This window comes from Balaenoptera ricei, chromosome 6 (assembly GCF_028023285.1).
Source record: "Balaenoptera ricei isolate mBalRic1 chromosome 6, mBalRic1.hap2, whole genome shotgun sequence".
Lineage (NCBI taxonomy): Eukaryota > Metazoa > Chordata > Mammalia > Artiodactyla > Balaenopteridae > Balaenoptera > Balaenoptera ricei.
The window spans coordinates 16,419,359-16,436,496 of record NC_082644.1 but is presented as its reverse complement, the minus strand read 5'-3'; the positions used below and the strand labels follow the sequence as shown (position 1 = coordinate 16,436,496).

The 17,138-nt window shown below is 40.0% G+C and overlaps 1 protein-coding gene across 1 annotated transcript in view; it reads left to right on the top strand.

Annotated features, from left to right (window-relative positions):
- Positions 1-396: 396 nt before the first annotated feature.
- PIWIL2 (piwi like RNA-mediated gene silencing 2) overlaps positions 397-17,138 on the top strand; it is an 85,972-nt gene continuing 69,230 nt past the window's right edge. The window contains exons 1-10 of the mRNA XM_059926255.1: positions 397-490; positions 2,309-2,507; positions 3,999-4,086; positions 4,233-4,371; positions 4,873-5,079; positions 5,701-5,811; positions 8,098-8,215; positions 8,671-8,795; positions 9,647-9,727; positions 10,013-10,126. Of these exons, the coding sequence (XP_059782238.1) occupies positions 2,316-2,507; positions 3,999-4,086; positions 4,233-4,371; positions 4,873-5,079; positions 5,701-5,811; positions 8,098-8,215; positions 8,671-8,795; positions 9,647-9,727; positions 10,013-10,126 (1,175 nt within the window). The 5' untranslated portion in view covers positions 397-490; positions 2,309-2,315. The remainder of the gene's footprint in view (positions 491-2,308; positions 2,508-3,998; positions 4,087-4,232; positions 4,372-4,872; positions 5,080-5,700; positions 5,812-8,097; positions 8,216-8,670; positions 8,796-9,646; positions 9,728-10,012; positions 10,127-17,138) is intronic.

Here is a 17,138-nt window from a genome sequence, read left to right as displayed (position 1 = left end):
CAGCCACATCCTTATATCCTCTAACTGGGAAGGATGGGGCAAGTCAATCTCTACATGAGCGTGTAAGCTAACTCTGTTTACAGGAGTTGCCCACGGCATGGGAGTCAGGATCTTAAAAACGTAACACATTTTAATGCTTAGCTTCACTCCTAGCTTCTGGACCCCGACTTGGAGCACCCCTTTCGGATGAACCTAGTGATAGAGCGAAGCTGCTGGAACGGGAGAGGGAGGCACTCTTTACAGAAGAGCCAATGAGACCGCTGGCTCTTGTGAGTGGCACGTTGTTTGGCCAATGGGTTCAGCCCCTGAGGCCCCGCGAGAGTACGGGAACTTGGGGTCTGGAACATGTGGGCCCGTAGCGCTGCGCGAGCGCTGAGCGCAGGGTTCTCTTGAGGCCCCGCTGAGCTGCGCGAGGGCTCGAATGCTGGTGAGAGGAGGGGACGCAGGTGTGGAAGGCCGGGGAAGCCGAGGTCGCTCTGCTACAGGCCAGGTGCGCTTTCGCTCAAGCTCTTGGTGGTGAACGGGGGCCCCTCCGGCCCACTCGGACCCTCCCCTGTCTTCTCACCCCATATCCCTGGGTAGCCGCGAGGGGCTGTGGGCCCCTGGGTGGAGCCTGGGCCTGGGGCGGGGGCGGGGAGTGGTTATTTGAAGCTGGGGGGTGGGGGGGTAGGAGGAACGCAGGACCTCGGAGAGGTGGGAAGGTGGTGCCTGGGGAGCGAGGGGACTCTGATGGGGAGAGGGGTTTGGGCGGGCGTGAGTGTTACTCGCGCACAAGGGGTGGGCAGGACGCCCAGGGGAGTTTTGGTTTGGGGAATGATGCTTTCTCCAGGGTGGAAGGGGTGTAGTATTTGCCTTCAGGAACCTCTTTTCTGGTTAGGCCCAGTCTATATGCCCCAGCCCGGAGCTTGCACCTGGAGGGGTGGGGAACCTAGGCCTCGCCGGTCCTGGGACCTGCCTGTCCTTGGACTCTCCTCGCTTGTACCTTATAGTCAGCCAGCCACCTGCTAACTAAGCAAAGGAGAAAATCCACATTAAGGGAGGGCCTGAATCTGTAGAAGTGATGGTGGAGGTGAGGAGGGGTGGAGAAAGAAGAGGATTCCAGAAATCCTGTAATTGGTAGGTGTTACAGTGCCTCTCAGTGTGTACCAGTTAGGCTACTGATTGTTCTGGTTTCTTCCAGTGGTGGCAAGAAGGTGTGAGTCAGGAGGCCAAGCTAACTGAAAAGGAGTTTAAACAATTAAAGGGGAGAACTGTAGTAGCCTTTGAGTAAGGGAGGCATATCCTCCCATTTTAGTGTAAAAGATAATAATTTATTTAAAAAATTTTTGCCAGATCCTGAACTGCCTTCACCTATAGTTGACTTAGGAATTGTGTGTCAGTCTTTTCCTTATACGCATGGCCTGATTTCTCTGTAGCTAATACTTAAGACACATTTGCAAAAGTTAAGAAGAGGCTTACTTGTTGGTTACAAAAGATTCTTCAGGGATCCGGGGTGAGTCCAGACAATGAAGGGAGCCCCTGAAAGAAGGAGTCCTGAAGTCTACAGATAATGAAGTGAGTTTGAAGAAGCTTAGTGAGTCTGAGACTTGAGGGGCGAGAAGAGCATCATCCCTGGTTACCTTGGGGGGTGGGGGGAGGTGTTAAATGTCACCTGTGAGACTCAGCAGGAATCATAGACTCAAACCAGAAAGGGTCTGTACCCTGGAGACCTCAGTTCTGGTAGAGTTTGAAAGAAGAGTTTTATAGAAAGGAATTGGATAAAGATTCAGAGAAGCAGCTAAGGAACCAAGGAGGAGATGGAAAAGTTTAATGTGAAAATAGACTGGAAAAATATTAGGACTCTGGTAGAAGAGTGGCCCAAAACAAAGCAAAACCCATAAATATTTATGGACAAAAAAATTTTATGATATGGCTATGTTAACTATAAGCTTACTTATAAAGCAAAATCATGCCCATACATAAAAAGCGTTTCCGTCTACAACTGGTAGTTAACTTACAGGACTGAGTTCTCTAAGAGGCCGTTTGGGTAGAAAATATAAGTAAATTCAAGGAGGGCTTGGCCTTTAAGAGATTGCTGATGGAGAGTGTTTAGAATATTCTGGGCTAAACAGAAACTTTTGAAGTGAACATAATATAGGAGGCTGGTAGTATCACTGCTCTGATCCAAAGTAGCTTTTTTTTTTTTTTTTTTTTTTAAATGCTTTGTGAGTCTGTCTTGAAGGAAAAGGAAAACAGTTGGGAATCATTTAAATTATAAAATGATGGCAGATAATTAACCAGAACAAATGGACACCTGTGTCCTCTGCAGCCTTGCAATGGATCCTGTCCGACCACCCTTCAGGGGCCCGTCTCCTGTGCACCCATCTCAGTCTGTGCGGATGCCGGGCTCTTGGCAACAGGCTCCAAAACCTTTGGACCCAGCTCTGGGCAGGGCAGGACCTGCAGGCAGAGGCCATGTATTTGGAAAGCGAGAGGAGCCAGGCCCACAGAGTGGGCCAGTGCAAAAGGTAAGACTGTGTCTGCCTACATAGTAGCAGCATACAGCTTATCATCAGGGCAAATAAGGGATTTCAAGGTACTTAGGAAACTGGGAAGCCCTATATGAAAGCAAGGGTTTGTTTTTTTTTCCCCTTGAACAAGTGGTCGCCTCTTGGAATATATTTCAAATTCTTGAGTTGCAAGTCTAGAAAAAGGGCCTCGTAATGAATGTTAGATGGACCTGGGTAAATGCCTTAGTTCTCTAGCTTCTATAAATATAAGTATATACATACATAAATGATAGGTTTAAAGGTACAGTCTTTTGGTTTTTTGTGAGTGTTTAGATTTCCACTCTGGGTTTGACTCTATGGTATTAGCAGCCACTCTTGCCTCTAAGGTCATAATTGTTAAGAATGGTTCCTTTCAGAAGGCTCTTTGCCTAAATCTTAAAGAAAAAGAGGATCTTCAGCTATTGTTAGTGCTGTGTGTATACTCGCATGGACATGCATTCTTAATCTCCTAATTATATAGTAATTTTAAGAATGGTATTTGTCTATAATTAATGTCAAAGAATAAAGAGTTAGCAAATACAGGAAGAACCTAATAGTGCAGTTATGACAATTTTAAGTAGGTTGACGATGTCAGATGTAATGTTCTGTAAGAAGAAACGTTATTGACAGTAATCCTGTATTTTTACTCAAATGGATTGCTTGAGTCTATATGTGGCAACTCTAATTGGTGTAACAGTAGTGAATTTCCAAGACTGCTACAGGAAAACAGTAGCAAGTTATGTTGAGGTTGTTTAAAAAAAACCCAAAATTCTGATACCCTTAAATGATCCATTTTTTGGGAAAATTTATTAGCCAGTACACTTGTTCTCTCTTACCTTAGGTGTACAGGAAATGAACTAGAAAAATAATTCTGTTGCATTTGTTACACTGTATATCAAATCATGAACTGTAACTGTTTATGCTTGAAAACCTAATATGACATAAGTGGGTTTTTTTTTTTTTACATAAATTTATTTATTTTTGGCTGCATTGGGTCTTCGTTGCTGCACGTGGGCTTTCTCTAGTTGCAGAGAGCGAGGGCTGCTCTTTGTTTTGGTGCATGGGCTTCTCATTGCGGTGGCTTCTTCTGTTGCAGATCATGGGCTCTAGGTGCGCGGGCTTCAGTAGTTGTGGCTTGTGGGCTCCAGAGCGCAGGCTCAGTAGTTGTAGCGCACGAGCTTAGTTGCTCCGCAGTATGTGGGATCTTCCCGGACCAGGGATCGAACCCGTGTCCCCTGCATTGGCAGGTGGATTCTTAACCACTGTGCCACCAGGGAAGTCCGACAGAAGTGGTTTTTTCTAAGACCATAAGGATTTAAACAATTTTTATAAGGTATTTTTATTCTTGTAACATTTATAGAATTTGAAGTGGATGATTTTTATTATTTACCAAGACTTGAAGAAAACCAACAGTGTTTCTGGGGTTTTAAACTACATCTTAGAATAACTTTATTCTTTGACTTTCTGTAGGAATCTGTGGGTTTGGTCTCAATGTTCCGAGGACTGGACCTTGAAACAGTGTCCCGGACCCCTGTGGAACAGGAAATGCCTCCTTTAGGTATGTGGAAAACTAACTTGAGAAAACGTGGTGTTATATATGTTTGCTTTGTTCTTAAATTCACACAGTTTATCTTCAGAAAAATTACTGTTCTTTATAAAATGTTCAGCTCACGGTTACAGCTGGGGTTTGACCCTTCCGTTTAGGTAGAGGCATTTTAGGTCGAGGCTTGTCTACCAGTATGGCACGCAAGGACAAAGAAGAACCCCATCCCACTTTTCTGGATCCTTCAGTGTTGGCATCTGGAGATAGCAAGATGGCAGAGGCCTCCGTTGGTTGGAATAGGTGGGTAAAGTTGCCTTCTTGGGTAGCCATCAAATTCAGGTGAAATATCTCTAAGTCTAGAGAGAAACTCTAAAGTGGGTTGTGTTATCTCACAAAGAAGCAATGCATGGTTTCCTGGTAAGAATGGGTATTTTCCAAGAGTAGTCAGCAGCTACTCATGCAGTCAGTCTTTGGACGAGGGTAAAAGCAGTACTCCACTGCACAGTTCACCACCCTGTTTGTCCTCTTAAGAGTTCAGCCTGATGGTAGTGGTTCTTTAACCCAGGTGGGTCAAACTTCCATCTCAATTTCTGCTATGGAAGTTGGCCCTGAGAGTCAATATTAATAACAATTGATGAATGAGTCATGTTGGCATATTGGATTTGGAGAGAATCCCAATGCTTGGGTCCCTTTTGCTGACTCCTCCAGGAAGAGAGTGTAGATTTGGGGGACTCATTTAGATGGGGCATAGATAGAAGCATGATTGAGAAAGTTCTGATTTGCCTCCTTTCAACATTTCAGAATGCTTGGAAGAGGGAATTTGGATGCCTTTTTACTACCGATGGGAAGAGCAGCTGGTGGTATAGGCAGAGGAGTATACAAGGCTCCCGGTGCTCTCAGCCTGAATCCTCAGGATCCTGCCCAGCTGTCATCTCCGCCACCTCTGCCCCCGGCCCCACTGCACTCCCTGGATCGCCGTCCACTTGGGACTGCAGAACACAAGGAAAAGTAAGTCAGGAGTGCTGCCTTCCCTGCTTGGTGATGATGTGGAGGAGGGCTTCGCATAGTATTGCAAACTCTGTTCTGTTGTGTCTAAAGTCCTCCTTGGGTGGTAGGTACTGCAGGGTTGTTTTGTTTTTTGCCAGTGGGGAGAATGACAGAGGTGGGGCAATTCCTGGTGAGGTGAAATGGGGTTAGTGATGATAGTATGTATCTATCTAGAGTCTACTCATGGCTTTTCATTTCCTTCCCAATTCAGACATAGATAATTCTTTGTCATGTTGAAGATAAGGAAATTATCTAGGAAATACATTGCAGCAGTTCATTTTTCTCTATAGAACTAATTCTTATGTTCTTAGTTAGCTGGCCTAGTTATTCTAGTGATATTACTAGGACAAATAGGGTGACCTTGCTTCTCTAATTAGAGATTGCTAAGAATTTACCTTCTGGCTTTCAAAGCTTCTTTTGTATGTCTTGATTCTTGGTCTGTGTACCTGTAAGCAAAGTGTGAAATACTACTTCCCCCAATCTATCTTTCCTTTCCTTTTCTTTCTTTGTATTTTTGTGGCATGGGTTATTTGTTGTTTTTGGCATATGTGGGTGCTTTTGTTTTTTATTTTTATTTTCTAGAGAGCCTTTTGTGAAGCAAGGATCAAAAGGAACACCTGAATCTTTGGGATTGAACCTTATCAAAATACAGTGTCATAATGAAGCAGTTTATCAATATCATGTGACTTTCAGGTATTCACAGCTTATTTTCCCCCCTGTATTGTTCACTTCTTAGAGAGCAGTAATGAAGTAGTTCCACAGGAATAACTGAATTGTTTTTCTGTATAACTCCTGATGCACCTCCCCCTACAATAATTCATATATTCAGATCCTTGCAATAAGTTTAAAGTTAACATTTTTTGTGTGTGTTTAGCTATATTACCAATCCAGATTTTAACTTAATAGGTGCAATTTTATGCATGAGGTTAGAGGTGGATTTTCTGTGAAGTTAATGAAACTTAAGTTCAGGGCCTTGTACTTGCATAGATCCCTTCATAACCTTTTTAACTTATCTTGTATCTGTAATTTTGTATTCCTCTTCTTAAAGAGACCCCCCCCCCACAGTGGTATCAGATACACACCCCACGATACCTGGATCCTCCCTGCATGAGTGCTGTACCAGCATTTGATGGCTCTCCAGTGATAGTCTAGGGTTAAATTTGAGGGTGAAAAAACCAGAGAAAATAACTTTAATTTTATATCAGTAACTTTAGGATTTATCATACTTCTTTAAAAGTTAAGAATTTATATTAGTCTGTGTTCTTTTTTAAAATCTCAGGGGAGCCATTAGCTGGAGGTTATTAGCTGGAATTGTGAAAATAAATGAGTGTTCTGGAATATTTATGGAGAAAATAGGAAGATGAAAGACTGAATTTTTGAAGCACAGCTATTAAGTGGTACAAGAAGAAGAAGTGGAATGAAAGAGAGAAGAAAGGAACAGTTAGGGGAAAAATACCCTGAAGACAGGTTATAAAGCCAGAAAGAAGGACCCATTTCAATGAGGGGGAGGTGGTTGACTTTGGCCACAGGGAAAAAAGTTATTGAATTTGCTTTCAAGAGGCACCCTTGGTGATTTTCTAGTAGCTTTATTAGTGTTATGGGGAAAAAAACGAGATTAAAAGAACAAAGGAGAGCCTGGGCCATGAGAAATAGCCAGTGGATTGGCCACTTATTTTAAAAGTATGTAAGAGGAATGAGAAATGGAATGAAAATTGCTTTAAAGGTTTCTGTGAGGTAAGAAACTGGAGGTGAACACATATGACAAGTGAAGAGAAGGAGTCAGGAAACTGGGTGAAATTGAACTAGCAAGAGGGGAAGGTGGTGGGAATGGGCCTGTTCTGGAATGTAAGGGATGGAGATGGGTGTTAATGAGAGGGAAGAGTACTTGCTCTGGAAATGGACTGACAACTGATGATGAAACAGAAAGCAGTGTGAGACGCCTCACGGGTCTCTGCATTGACCAGGCTGTGGAGAAGACATGGATTCTATAAATTTCGAGATTGTAGATGGCGGACCTTTGAAGCCACAATGTGAAGAGGATGAGAGAATACCGAGAGGATGTATTACAGTGACTGGTCATCCTGTAGCTTCCTTGACATCATGGGGCTCTAAAAAGACAAATTTAAATATAGTGTCTTGGGCATAATGCCATGTATTTGTGAATTTTTTAGAAGAAGCATTTTGAAATGTGATGTTAGCATGTGAGTGCTTAGTTTTGGCGATGACTATATTGGATTACCGCTTGATTTTTTTGTTGATGTTATCTTTCTTCATGTACTTGAACATGCTTGACCCTTTTTAGCCTTGGATTTGTTTAAACTTCGAAGTTGTAGAATAGGTTGTGTGTTACTGTGATCTAATGGGACAATCATTGTACAAAGTAGCTACTGGACTTTTTCAAAGCTGTAAGATTTGTGACAGTGAATGGATAAAAAGTTGAAATTGCTGTGAGTGAAAAATGGTTAGAGTAAAATCCTATATTTTTTTAAAATATATTTTTAAGAGTGTATATTTCTATAGACGCTAGAGCAGGGATTAGCAAACTGTGGCAGGCCTGCTGGGTAAATCTGGCCCACTGCCTGTTTTTGTAATAAAGTTTCGCTGGAACATAACCATACTTATTGGTTTACATATTGTCTACGAGGCTTTTGTGCTATGTTAGCAGAGTTGAGTAGTTGTAGCAGAGACCATATGACCTGTAAAATCTTTCCATAAAAGTTTTCTGACCCTCTGGTCTAAACTCTCGAAGAATGTACACTGACATGATAAGGCAGTTGTGTTTGGGTGGTGGAATTATGGATTGTTTTTATTTTGTGAGCCAGTATCCTTGGGTCAGAGTTCTATTTTTAGTCAGATGTATTTCAATTTTTTAATGTGACCACTAGATGGAGCAGTAGTCATAAGTGACTGCGTCTCTAACAGACCTACCGCACAGCTGTAAAGTCAAACTGAAATAAAATCGTCTTTATCATTTTCTAGCCCCAATGTGGAGTGCAAAAGGATGAGGTTTGGCATGTTGAAGGACCATCAAGCTGTCACCGGAAACATCACTGCTTTCGATGGATCCATTCTCTATCTGCCTGTTAAGCTTCAACAAGTGAGACCAAATAGGAAGTGCACTTTGGGACGAAGCATGGGTGGTGGGAAATCATAGTGTCCCTGAACATTTGAGTTGTACTTTCCTATTCTGAGAGGAAAGGCAGACTTCTCCATAACAAAGAAATTGCAAACTGAGAAACTTTTACATTTGAGTCCTTTCTAGTCCCTTCTCTCTTAAGAGGAGTGGTTGGAAGCCTTGGACCTCAGTGACAAAGAATAGTTCAAGATTGCAAATTTAAAGAGCTCTATTGCTAGTTCTCCATTGGGTTTCTCTTACCAAATCCTTTCGTAAATCCTACTTGTCATGCTGTGATTTTGTCTAGTGTGGACAGCAAAGTAACAGTAAAGAATAAAACATGTTTACGATATTATAGTGTTCTAGAACACAGTTGGATTAGATTAGCGCTTGGTGGTGTTGTCATTTTTCTTTACTTGCATATGTTTATTTGTTAGGTTCTTGAGTTAAAAAGTCAAAGGAAAACTGACAGTGCCGAGATCACCATTAAGATTCAGTTGACAAAGATCCTGGAGCCCTGTTCTGACTTGTGCATTCCGTTCTACAATGTTGTTTTCCGTCGGTGAGAAACGGCTGAAGTCTTATTTTCTTTAACCTCAGTCTTGTATTTGTAACAAAGCTCTTCAGGAAGCTTGGATGGTATTAAAATATAGTGCATATATAGATGAGTTTGGAAACATTTAATAAATAAATGGATGACATTAAGGCTAACTTATTAAAAGTTATCTCAAGTGATTGTCCAGATTTGGGTATATGAAAGTAGGTTTGAAGTAGCTGGAGAGAGGGAGATAGTTTCCTTCCATTCATTCAGGAACTTTAAAAGCAAATGTTTATGGTACATATTTAATGGTGTCAGTGATGGGGCTACTTGAAGAGGTAGCATGTAAAAATTTTTGCTAGAATTTTTCCCAGTCTTTTGAATTTTTGGATACAGACAGCTCATAATTTTTAAACTTTTCTGCAGACTCCCAAATTTTCATAAAACTGTTATTCCCAAACCACCTTTTTTAAAATGAAACATAGAACCTGATTTCTACTTAGTAAGCTGAACTGCCAGAAACAAACATAACTTCCTATGCCTGACTGATATTCACAAATTTGGAAATGGACTTTCTTGTGCTCTGTTTAGTTAATGGGGAAAAGTAATGTAAATTGAGCTTGGGAAGTCAACTTGATTTTTGGTTACCTAGTTAGTAGAAAAATCTGCAGTCAGTTGCATATACTGCAAGATAAATACTTTGGTAATTTTTATTTTTCTTTTGGCAAGAGTGTTCTCAGCATAAAAGGTATATTGTGCAAAGCATCAACGTTTCTGCTCTTTTAGGCTTCCAAAGGAAAATGTAGCTAAGAGCAATTGAACTTAATTATTTTTAATTCTTCTACTAGAAAACCCATTCTTGCTCTTTATTTCAGGGTAATGAAACTTTTAGATATGAAGCTGGTGGGGAGAAACTTCTTTGACCCTACAAGTCCTATGGTACTACAGCAACACAGGTTGGTGGTGTTTTCTTCTTCCTCACTTTTGAATGTTCTGGAAATTTTCATTGCAATCACCATATTAGTATTTTATGATAGTGAGTACAGTTTATGAGTTAATTATTTTCCATAATTTAGGTTTTTAGTAAGTTCACAATGATGTTGACTTAATTTGTTTCCTGTTGCTTTCTCATTGTTATTGGGGAGGGGCAGTATCTGCTCAAAGTATTGCCTCAAACGGTGGCATGGAAATATCTGTGGTTCTTATTAGAACCGCAGCATAAATGCCACCTATGTCTTCAGATTGCAGATCTGGCCGGGCTATGCAGCTAGCATCCGGAGGACAGATGGAGGTCTTTTCCTGCTAGCTGATGTCTCCCATAAGGTCATTCGGAATGATTCTGTGCTGGACGTCATGTGAGTGGATGGTGGCATCTACGTTTAACAAACTAACAATTTTCTGAGAAGTTCAGTAATAGCTGGTAATAAATACAGATAAGCCATTGTTCCATTTGGGTTTTAAATTGTAGAATAGATTGAGAATGCTGAATTGATGTGCTCTTTCTGTGAGTCCTACCAGAATAGGCATCTGGATAGAGACCTGCTGCACTTAGACTGAGGAGGAATGTATGTTAAGTCTCCGGTTACGAAGACTTGGTTTAATATACACATACCCTGAGTTCTTGTTTAAGTGTATTTCTCTAGTAAATATTTACTGTAGTAAATATAGATGTGTATAATTTGTAATCGTTACATGAAATCCTATCTTATACATAAATCTGTGTGCATCTATGATTTTTTTAGGTTGTGTACCCAAAAGTGGAATTACTTAATGAAAAGGCTGAACATTTTAAAGACTTGAAATATTTACTATAATAAGATGTTTAAATATATATTGACCGATGACCCTCTAGAAAATTTACTTAGTTTATTTTCTCACCAGCTATGTATAACTACTGGGTGTTAGCAAGCTTATGAATCTTTGTTTATCTGATAAATTCATTCATTCCATCAACATATATTTATAGAGCTCCAGTTTGTACCAGAGTTTTGGAACTTATCAGTTAACAAAACAAAGATCCCTCTCCTCATGGAGTTTGCATTGTAGTCAGGCGAGATAAATAGTAAATAATAAGCATGATAAGTAAATTGCATAGGGTACTACAAGTGATAAGAGGTATGGAGGAAAGAAAAGGTAGAACACAGGGCAGGAGAGATCAGGAGTACTAGGGGTGGGATGGAAAGGGGAGAGAGCTGTCATTTCAGTAACATGTCAAGCTCATTTGAACCAACACTTGGAACAGGTGAGGGAGTTAGCCAGGTAAATATATGGGCTAAGGGAATTCTTGTTAGAGGGACAGCTGAGGTAAAGGCCTAAGCCAGAAATATGCCTGGCTCTTCAAGGAGCAGCAGGGAAGCCAGCGTGGCTAGAGCAGAGCAAGTGAGGTGAGGGCAGTGGAAGGATGGAGTAGATGGAAGGAAGAGCTGAGGATACAGAGCTTTGTAAGTCTGTTGGCAAGAGTTTCGGTTTTAGTGTGAGTGAAACATAGGGCTTGTAGCCAACGAGTGACACGATGTGACTTAAGTTGTGAAAGGATCCCTCTTGTTACTTACTGCGTGGAGAATAGGCTTGGTGGGATGGGGTAGAAGTGGGGAGACCAGCCAGGAAGCTCTTGTAGTAATCCAGTGGAGAAATGAGGGGGTGGCAGCAGTAAAGATGGTGAGAAGTGGTTGGCCTCTGGATATGTTCTCAAAGTAGCGTTCAGTCGATTTCCCAACTGGGTGGTGGAGTGTGAGAGAAAGAGAGAGGTTAAGGATGACTCAGACTTTTTTGACTGAGTTTGTAATTATTTATTTTCTTTCTCCTAGACTCTCTCTCCTTGATGGTAGGGACCATCTCTCTTTCTCTCACATGGTACACCCAGACGTAGTTTATTCCTGGCCTATAGTAAGTGTTCAAGAATGTTTATTAAATAAAAATAGATGTCTTTAAATTTGCTCTTTCTTTCTTTATGGTTACTGTCTTTGTTTTTCTACTTAGAAAGGTCTACTTGTTTTAATTTCCAATGTTTTAAACCTTCTGGAACTTGGTGTGATGTTAGGATCATCATGATTGTTTTGGTACGGTTACACAATTTATTGAAAAACATTTTTCTTTAGATTTAAATCACTATCTTTATCAAATGCTAAAATACTTGGATTTATTTCATTTTGAACCACTGGTTAAAACCAGTGTGATACTGTTTTAATTATTGCAGTTTTATTAGGTTTTAATATTTGTCGAGGAATTCTGTTTTCAGAATTTTTATTCTGTACCCCCCCTTACTCTTTCATGTGAAACTTTGAATAATTTAGTGAAAATAAGACAAAAAGTCAATTGGCAATTTGATTGATATTGACTAGGGAGAGTGTTTAGTGAGGCTTCCTATTCATAAATATGGCGTGTCTTTTCATTTATTGAAATTTATTTTTATTAAAGTTTTACTTTTATTAAAGTTTTAGTCATATTATGACTACACAGAAACTACAGGTGAGCTATATAGTATGTACTATGATTATTTTTGTTTTCTGCACAATTACCTTGGATATAAAAGTTGTCTTTTAAAAAATTTTTCTAAGTGCATAATTTTATATGTACTTACCATTAATTCAACTTCAGATTCACATCCATTTGTGTAATCTCACTGTACATTCAGACACTAGGTATTTTGTCAGTTTCATCCTCCCTGTCCCCTCCCCCCTCCCCCCAAAAATCATATTTCTTGGATTATTTAAATCAAATTATATCTAGCTTTGAGCTCCTGTTCTCCAAGACAGAAGTCCTAAGTCAGACATAACCGCATTATGTTACATACGAGACCCTGAGGTGTTCATGGTCCTGGTCCTAGTCTGGCTGTAGTGCCTAGCACTCAGCCTTGGAGAGCATGACTCAGGTGTGGGGCTCTGCACTTCTTAGTTTTCCCTTGCAGCGGTTACACACTTGGGACTTTGCCACCTTTCTTTCCCTGTGCACTTTATGTTGTTATGAACCACTGGAAACCACAGAAGAGCAGTTATTTTCCTGGAAGTTAGGTCTTAAGGCTAAAAGCTGCTGCATTTCTAATCAGGAATGCTTGGCTACCTAAATGTCCATTGAGACATGAATGGATAAAGAAGATGTGTGTGTGTGTATATATATGTGTATACACACGCACATACCACATACACACCATGGAGTACTACTCAGCCATAAGAAATAATGAATTAATGCCGTTTGCAGCAACATGGAGGGACCTAGAGATTATCCTATAAGTGAAGTAAGTCAGAAAGAGAAAAACAAATACCATATGATATCACTTATATGTGGAATCTAAAATATGACACAAATGAACTTATTTACAAAAGAAAATAGACTCAGACATAGAAAACAAACTTATGGTTACCAAAGGGGAACGGGGGTAGGGGAGGGGTAAATTAGGAGTTTGGGACTAGCAGATTCCAACCACTATACATAAAACAGATAACAAGGTCCTACTGTATAGCACAGGGAACTATATTCAGTGTCCTGCAATAAACCACAATGGAAAAGAATATGAAAAAGAATATGTACATATATATATAACTGAATCACTTTGCTGTACACCAGAATCTAACACAACATTGTAAATCAACTATACTTCCATAAAAAGAAAAAAAAAGAATGGTTGGCTTATTTCTCAAAGGGTAATGAACAAAGAAGGTTAGGTTTCATATGTTGCTATTAAGTTCTCAATAACGCATTTAACGACCCACAGAATTCAGTATCATCTTAGAAATCTCTGTGAAAACCTGAGTGGCTTCAGTTTGGACTGGTTGCTCTCCAGCGTAGCTGATAGTTACTGTCTGGGGTTCCCCTTCACTGTGGTGAAGACTCCCTTTCCCTCTCACCACAGGTATCCTGTAGTTCGATTCCATGACGACTTCCTTCTGGTTTACTCTCTTGTTTCTCAGCTCTTACGTGTTTGAAATCTCTTTATTTTACCTTAGTTTGATTGGGCATAAAATTTGAGATTGGAGATAATTTTCCCTTGGAATTTAAAAATCATGGTTCCTTTGTTTTTTTTTTTCTCTTCAGTATAATCTTTATTCATGTTCACATATTCTTTCACAGTGAGACTATTTCCTTATTTAAATTTAACTCTTTGGGTGTTCTCATAGTAACGCTGTATTTGAATACACCTTACTTCTGAATTTTTCCACTTTTTCATTCTGTAGATGAGTAAACAACCACCTCCTACACCATCCTTATATGTTTTTTACCTTACTTGTACCTTTTGAGCAAGCCCAAACTTGATTTTAATATTGCTTCATCCCTTCTTTTTTTCATATTTTAATTTTAGATTTGATATGTTAAATGCTGTGTAGGTACTACACTTCTAAAAAATTATTATGGTTAGTACTATATTTTAGTATTGGTAAGGCAAGTCCTTCCACCTTGCTCTTATATCCACTATCTTCCTTTTTCTTTCCTATAACTATTTTTCACATTTATTTTCCAGATTAATTTCAGAATATTTTTGTTGAGCTCTCCAGAAAATGCCACTGCAGTTTTGCTCCATTTTCTTTTTGCTTTCAGACTTACTGTTGAAAAAAATCTAAAGCCATTCTGATTTCTTTTTTGAAATTAAGTTTATTTTTTATTGAGGTATAGTTGATTTACAATATTATATTAGTTTCAGATGTACAACGAAGTGATTCAAAATTTTTATAGATTATACTCCATTTAAAATTATTATAAAATATTGACTATGTTCCCTGTGCTGTATGGTATATCCTTGTAGCTTATTTATTTTGTACATAATAGTTTGGACCCCCTTAATCCCATACCCTTATCTTGCCCTCCCCCCTTCCCTCTACCCACTGGTAACCGCTAGTTTGTTCTAACTGTGAGTCTCTTTCTTTTTTGTTATATTCACTAGTCTGTTTTTTTAGATTCCACATGTAAGTGATAAAATGCAGTATTTGTCTTTCTCTGACTTACTTCACTAAGCATAATACCCTCCAGGTCCATCCATATTGTTGCAAATGGCAAAATTTAATTCTTTTTTCATGGCTAAGTAGTATTCCAGTGTGTGTGTGCGTGCGTGTGCACGCGCGCTCGTGTGTGTATGTGTGTGTGTATGTGTATGTATGTATCTCAGTTCTTCCTTATCCATTCATTTGTTCATGGACACTTAGGTTACTTCCATATCTTGGCTATTGTAAATAATAATAATAATAATGCTGTTGTGAACAATGGTGTGCATGCATCTTTATGAATTAGTGTTTTCTTTGGATATGTACCCAGGAGTGGAATTGCTGGCTCATATGATATATTTTTAGTTTTTTGAGGAACCTCAATACTGTTTTCTTCAGAGGCTGCACAAATTTATATTCTCACCAACAGTGTACAGAGGTTCCCTTTTCTCCACATCCTTGCCAACATTTGTTATCTGTGGTCTTTTTTTTTTCTTTTTTAAATTTATTTTATTTATTTATTATTTTTGGCTGCATTGGGTCTTCTTTGCTACACGCGGGCTCTCTCTAGTTACGGCGAGTGGGGGCTACTCTTTGTTGTGCATGGGCTTCTCACTGCAGTGGCTTGTCTTGTTGCGGAGCACGGGCTCTAGGCATGCAGGCTTCAGTAGTTGTGGCACACGGGCTTCAGTAGTTGTGGCTCGTGGGCTCTGGAGCGCAGGCTCAGTAGTTGTGGCTCAGTAGTTGTGGCTCAGTAGTTGTGGCACTCAGGCTTAGTTGCTCTGCGGCATGTGGGATGTTCCTGGACCAGGGCTCGAGCACGTGTCGCCTGCATCGGCAGGCAGATTCTTAACCACTCTGCCACCAGGGAAGCCCCATCTGTGGTCTTTTTGATGATAGCCATTTTGACAAGTGTGAGGTGCTATCTCATTGTATTTTCTGTGTTTTTTTTAACATCTTTATTGGAGTATAATTGCTTTACAGTGTTGTGTTAGTTCCTGCTGTGTAACAAAATGAATCAGCTATATGTATACGTATATCCCCATATCTGCTTCCTCTTGCATCTGCCTCCTACCCTCCTTATCCCTCCCCTCTAGGTGGTCGTAAAGCACTGAGCTGATCTCCCTGTGCGATGCAGCTGCTTCCCACTAACTATCTGTTTTACATTTGGTAGTGTATATATGTCAGTGCTATTCTCTCACTTCGTCCCAGCTTACCCTTCCCCCTCCCCGTGTCCTCAAGTCTATTTTCTACGTCTGTGTCTTTATTCCTGTCCTGCCCCTAGGTTCATCAGAACCAATTTTTTTTTTTAGATTCCATATATATGTGTTAGCATATGATATTTGTTTTTCTCTTTCTGACTTCCTTCACTCTGTATGACAGACTCTAGGTCCATCCACCTCACTACAAAGAACTCAATTTCGTTTCTTTTTATGGCTGAGTAATATTTCATTGTATATATGTGCCACACCTTCTTTATCCATTCATCTGTCGATGGACACTTCCATGTCCTGGCTATTGTAAATAGTGCTGCAATAAACATTGTGGTACATGACTGTTTTTGAATTATGGTTTTCTCAGGGTATATGCCCAGTAGTGGGATTGCTGGATCATATGGTAGTTCTATTTTTAGTTTTTTAAGGAACCTCCATGCTGTTCTCCATAGTGGCTGTATCAATTTACATTCCCACCAACAGTGCAAGAGGGTTCCCTTTTCTCCACACCCTCCCCAGCATTTATTGTTTGTAGATTTTTTGATGATGGCCATTCTGCCCAGTGTGAGGTGATACCTCATTGTAGTTTTGATTTGCATTTCTCTAATGATTAGTGATGTTGAGCATCTTTTCATGTGTTTGTTGGCAATCTGCATATCTTCTTTGGAGAAATGTCTGTTTAGGTCTTCTGTCCATTTTTGGATTGAGTTGTTTGTTTTTTTGATGTTGAGCTGCATGAGCTGCTTGTATATTTTGGAGATTATTCCTTTCTCAGTTGCTCTGTTTGCAAATATTTTCTCCCATTCTGAGGGCTGTCTTTTCGTCTTGTTTATGGCTTCCTTTGCTGTGCAAAAGCTTTTAAGTTTCATTAGGTCCCATTTGTGATTGTCCCTTGCTGTGATTTATGTCATAGAGTGTTCTGCCTCTGTTTTCCGCTAAGAGTTTTATAGCATCTGGCCTTACATTTAAGTCTTTAATCCATTTTGAGTTTATTTTTGTGTATGGTGTTCGGGAATGTTCTAATTTCATTCTTTGACATGTAGCTGTTCAGTTTTCCCAGCACCACTTACTTAAGAGGCTGTCTTTTCTCCACCGTATATTCTTGCCTCCTTTATCAAAGATAAAGTGACCATATGTGCGTGGGTTTATCTGTGGGCTTTCTATCCTGTTCCACTGATCTTTATTTCTGTTTTTGTGCCAGTACCATACTGTCTTGATTACTGTAGCTTTGTAGTATAGTC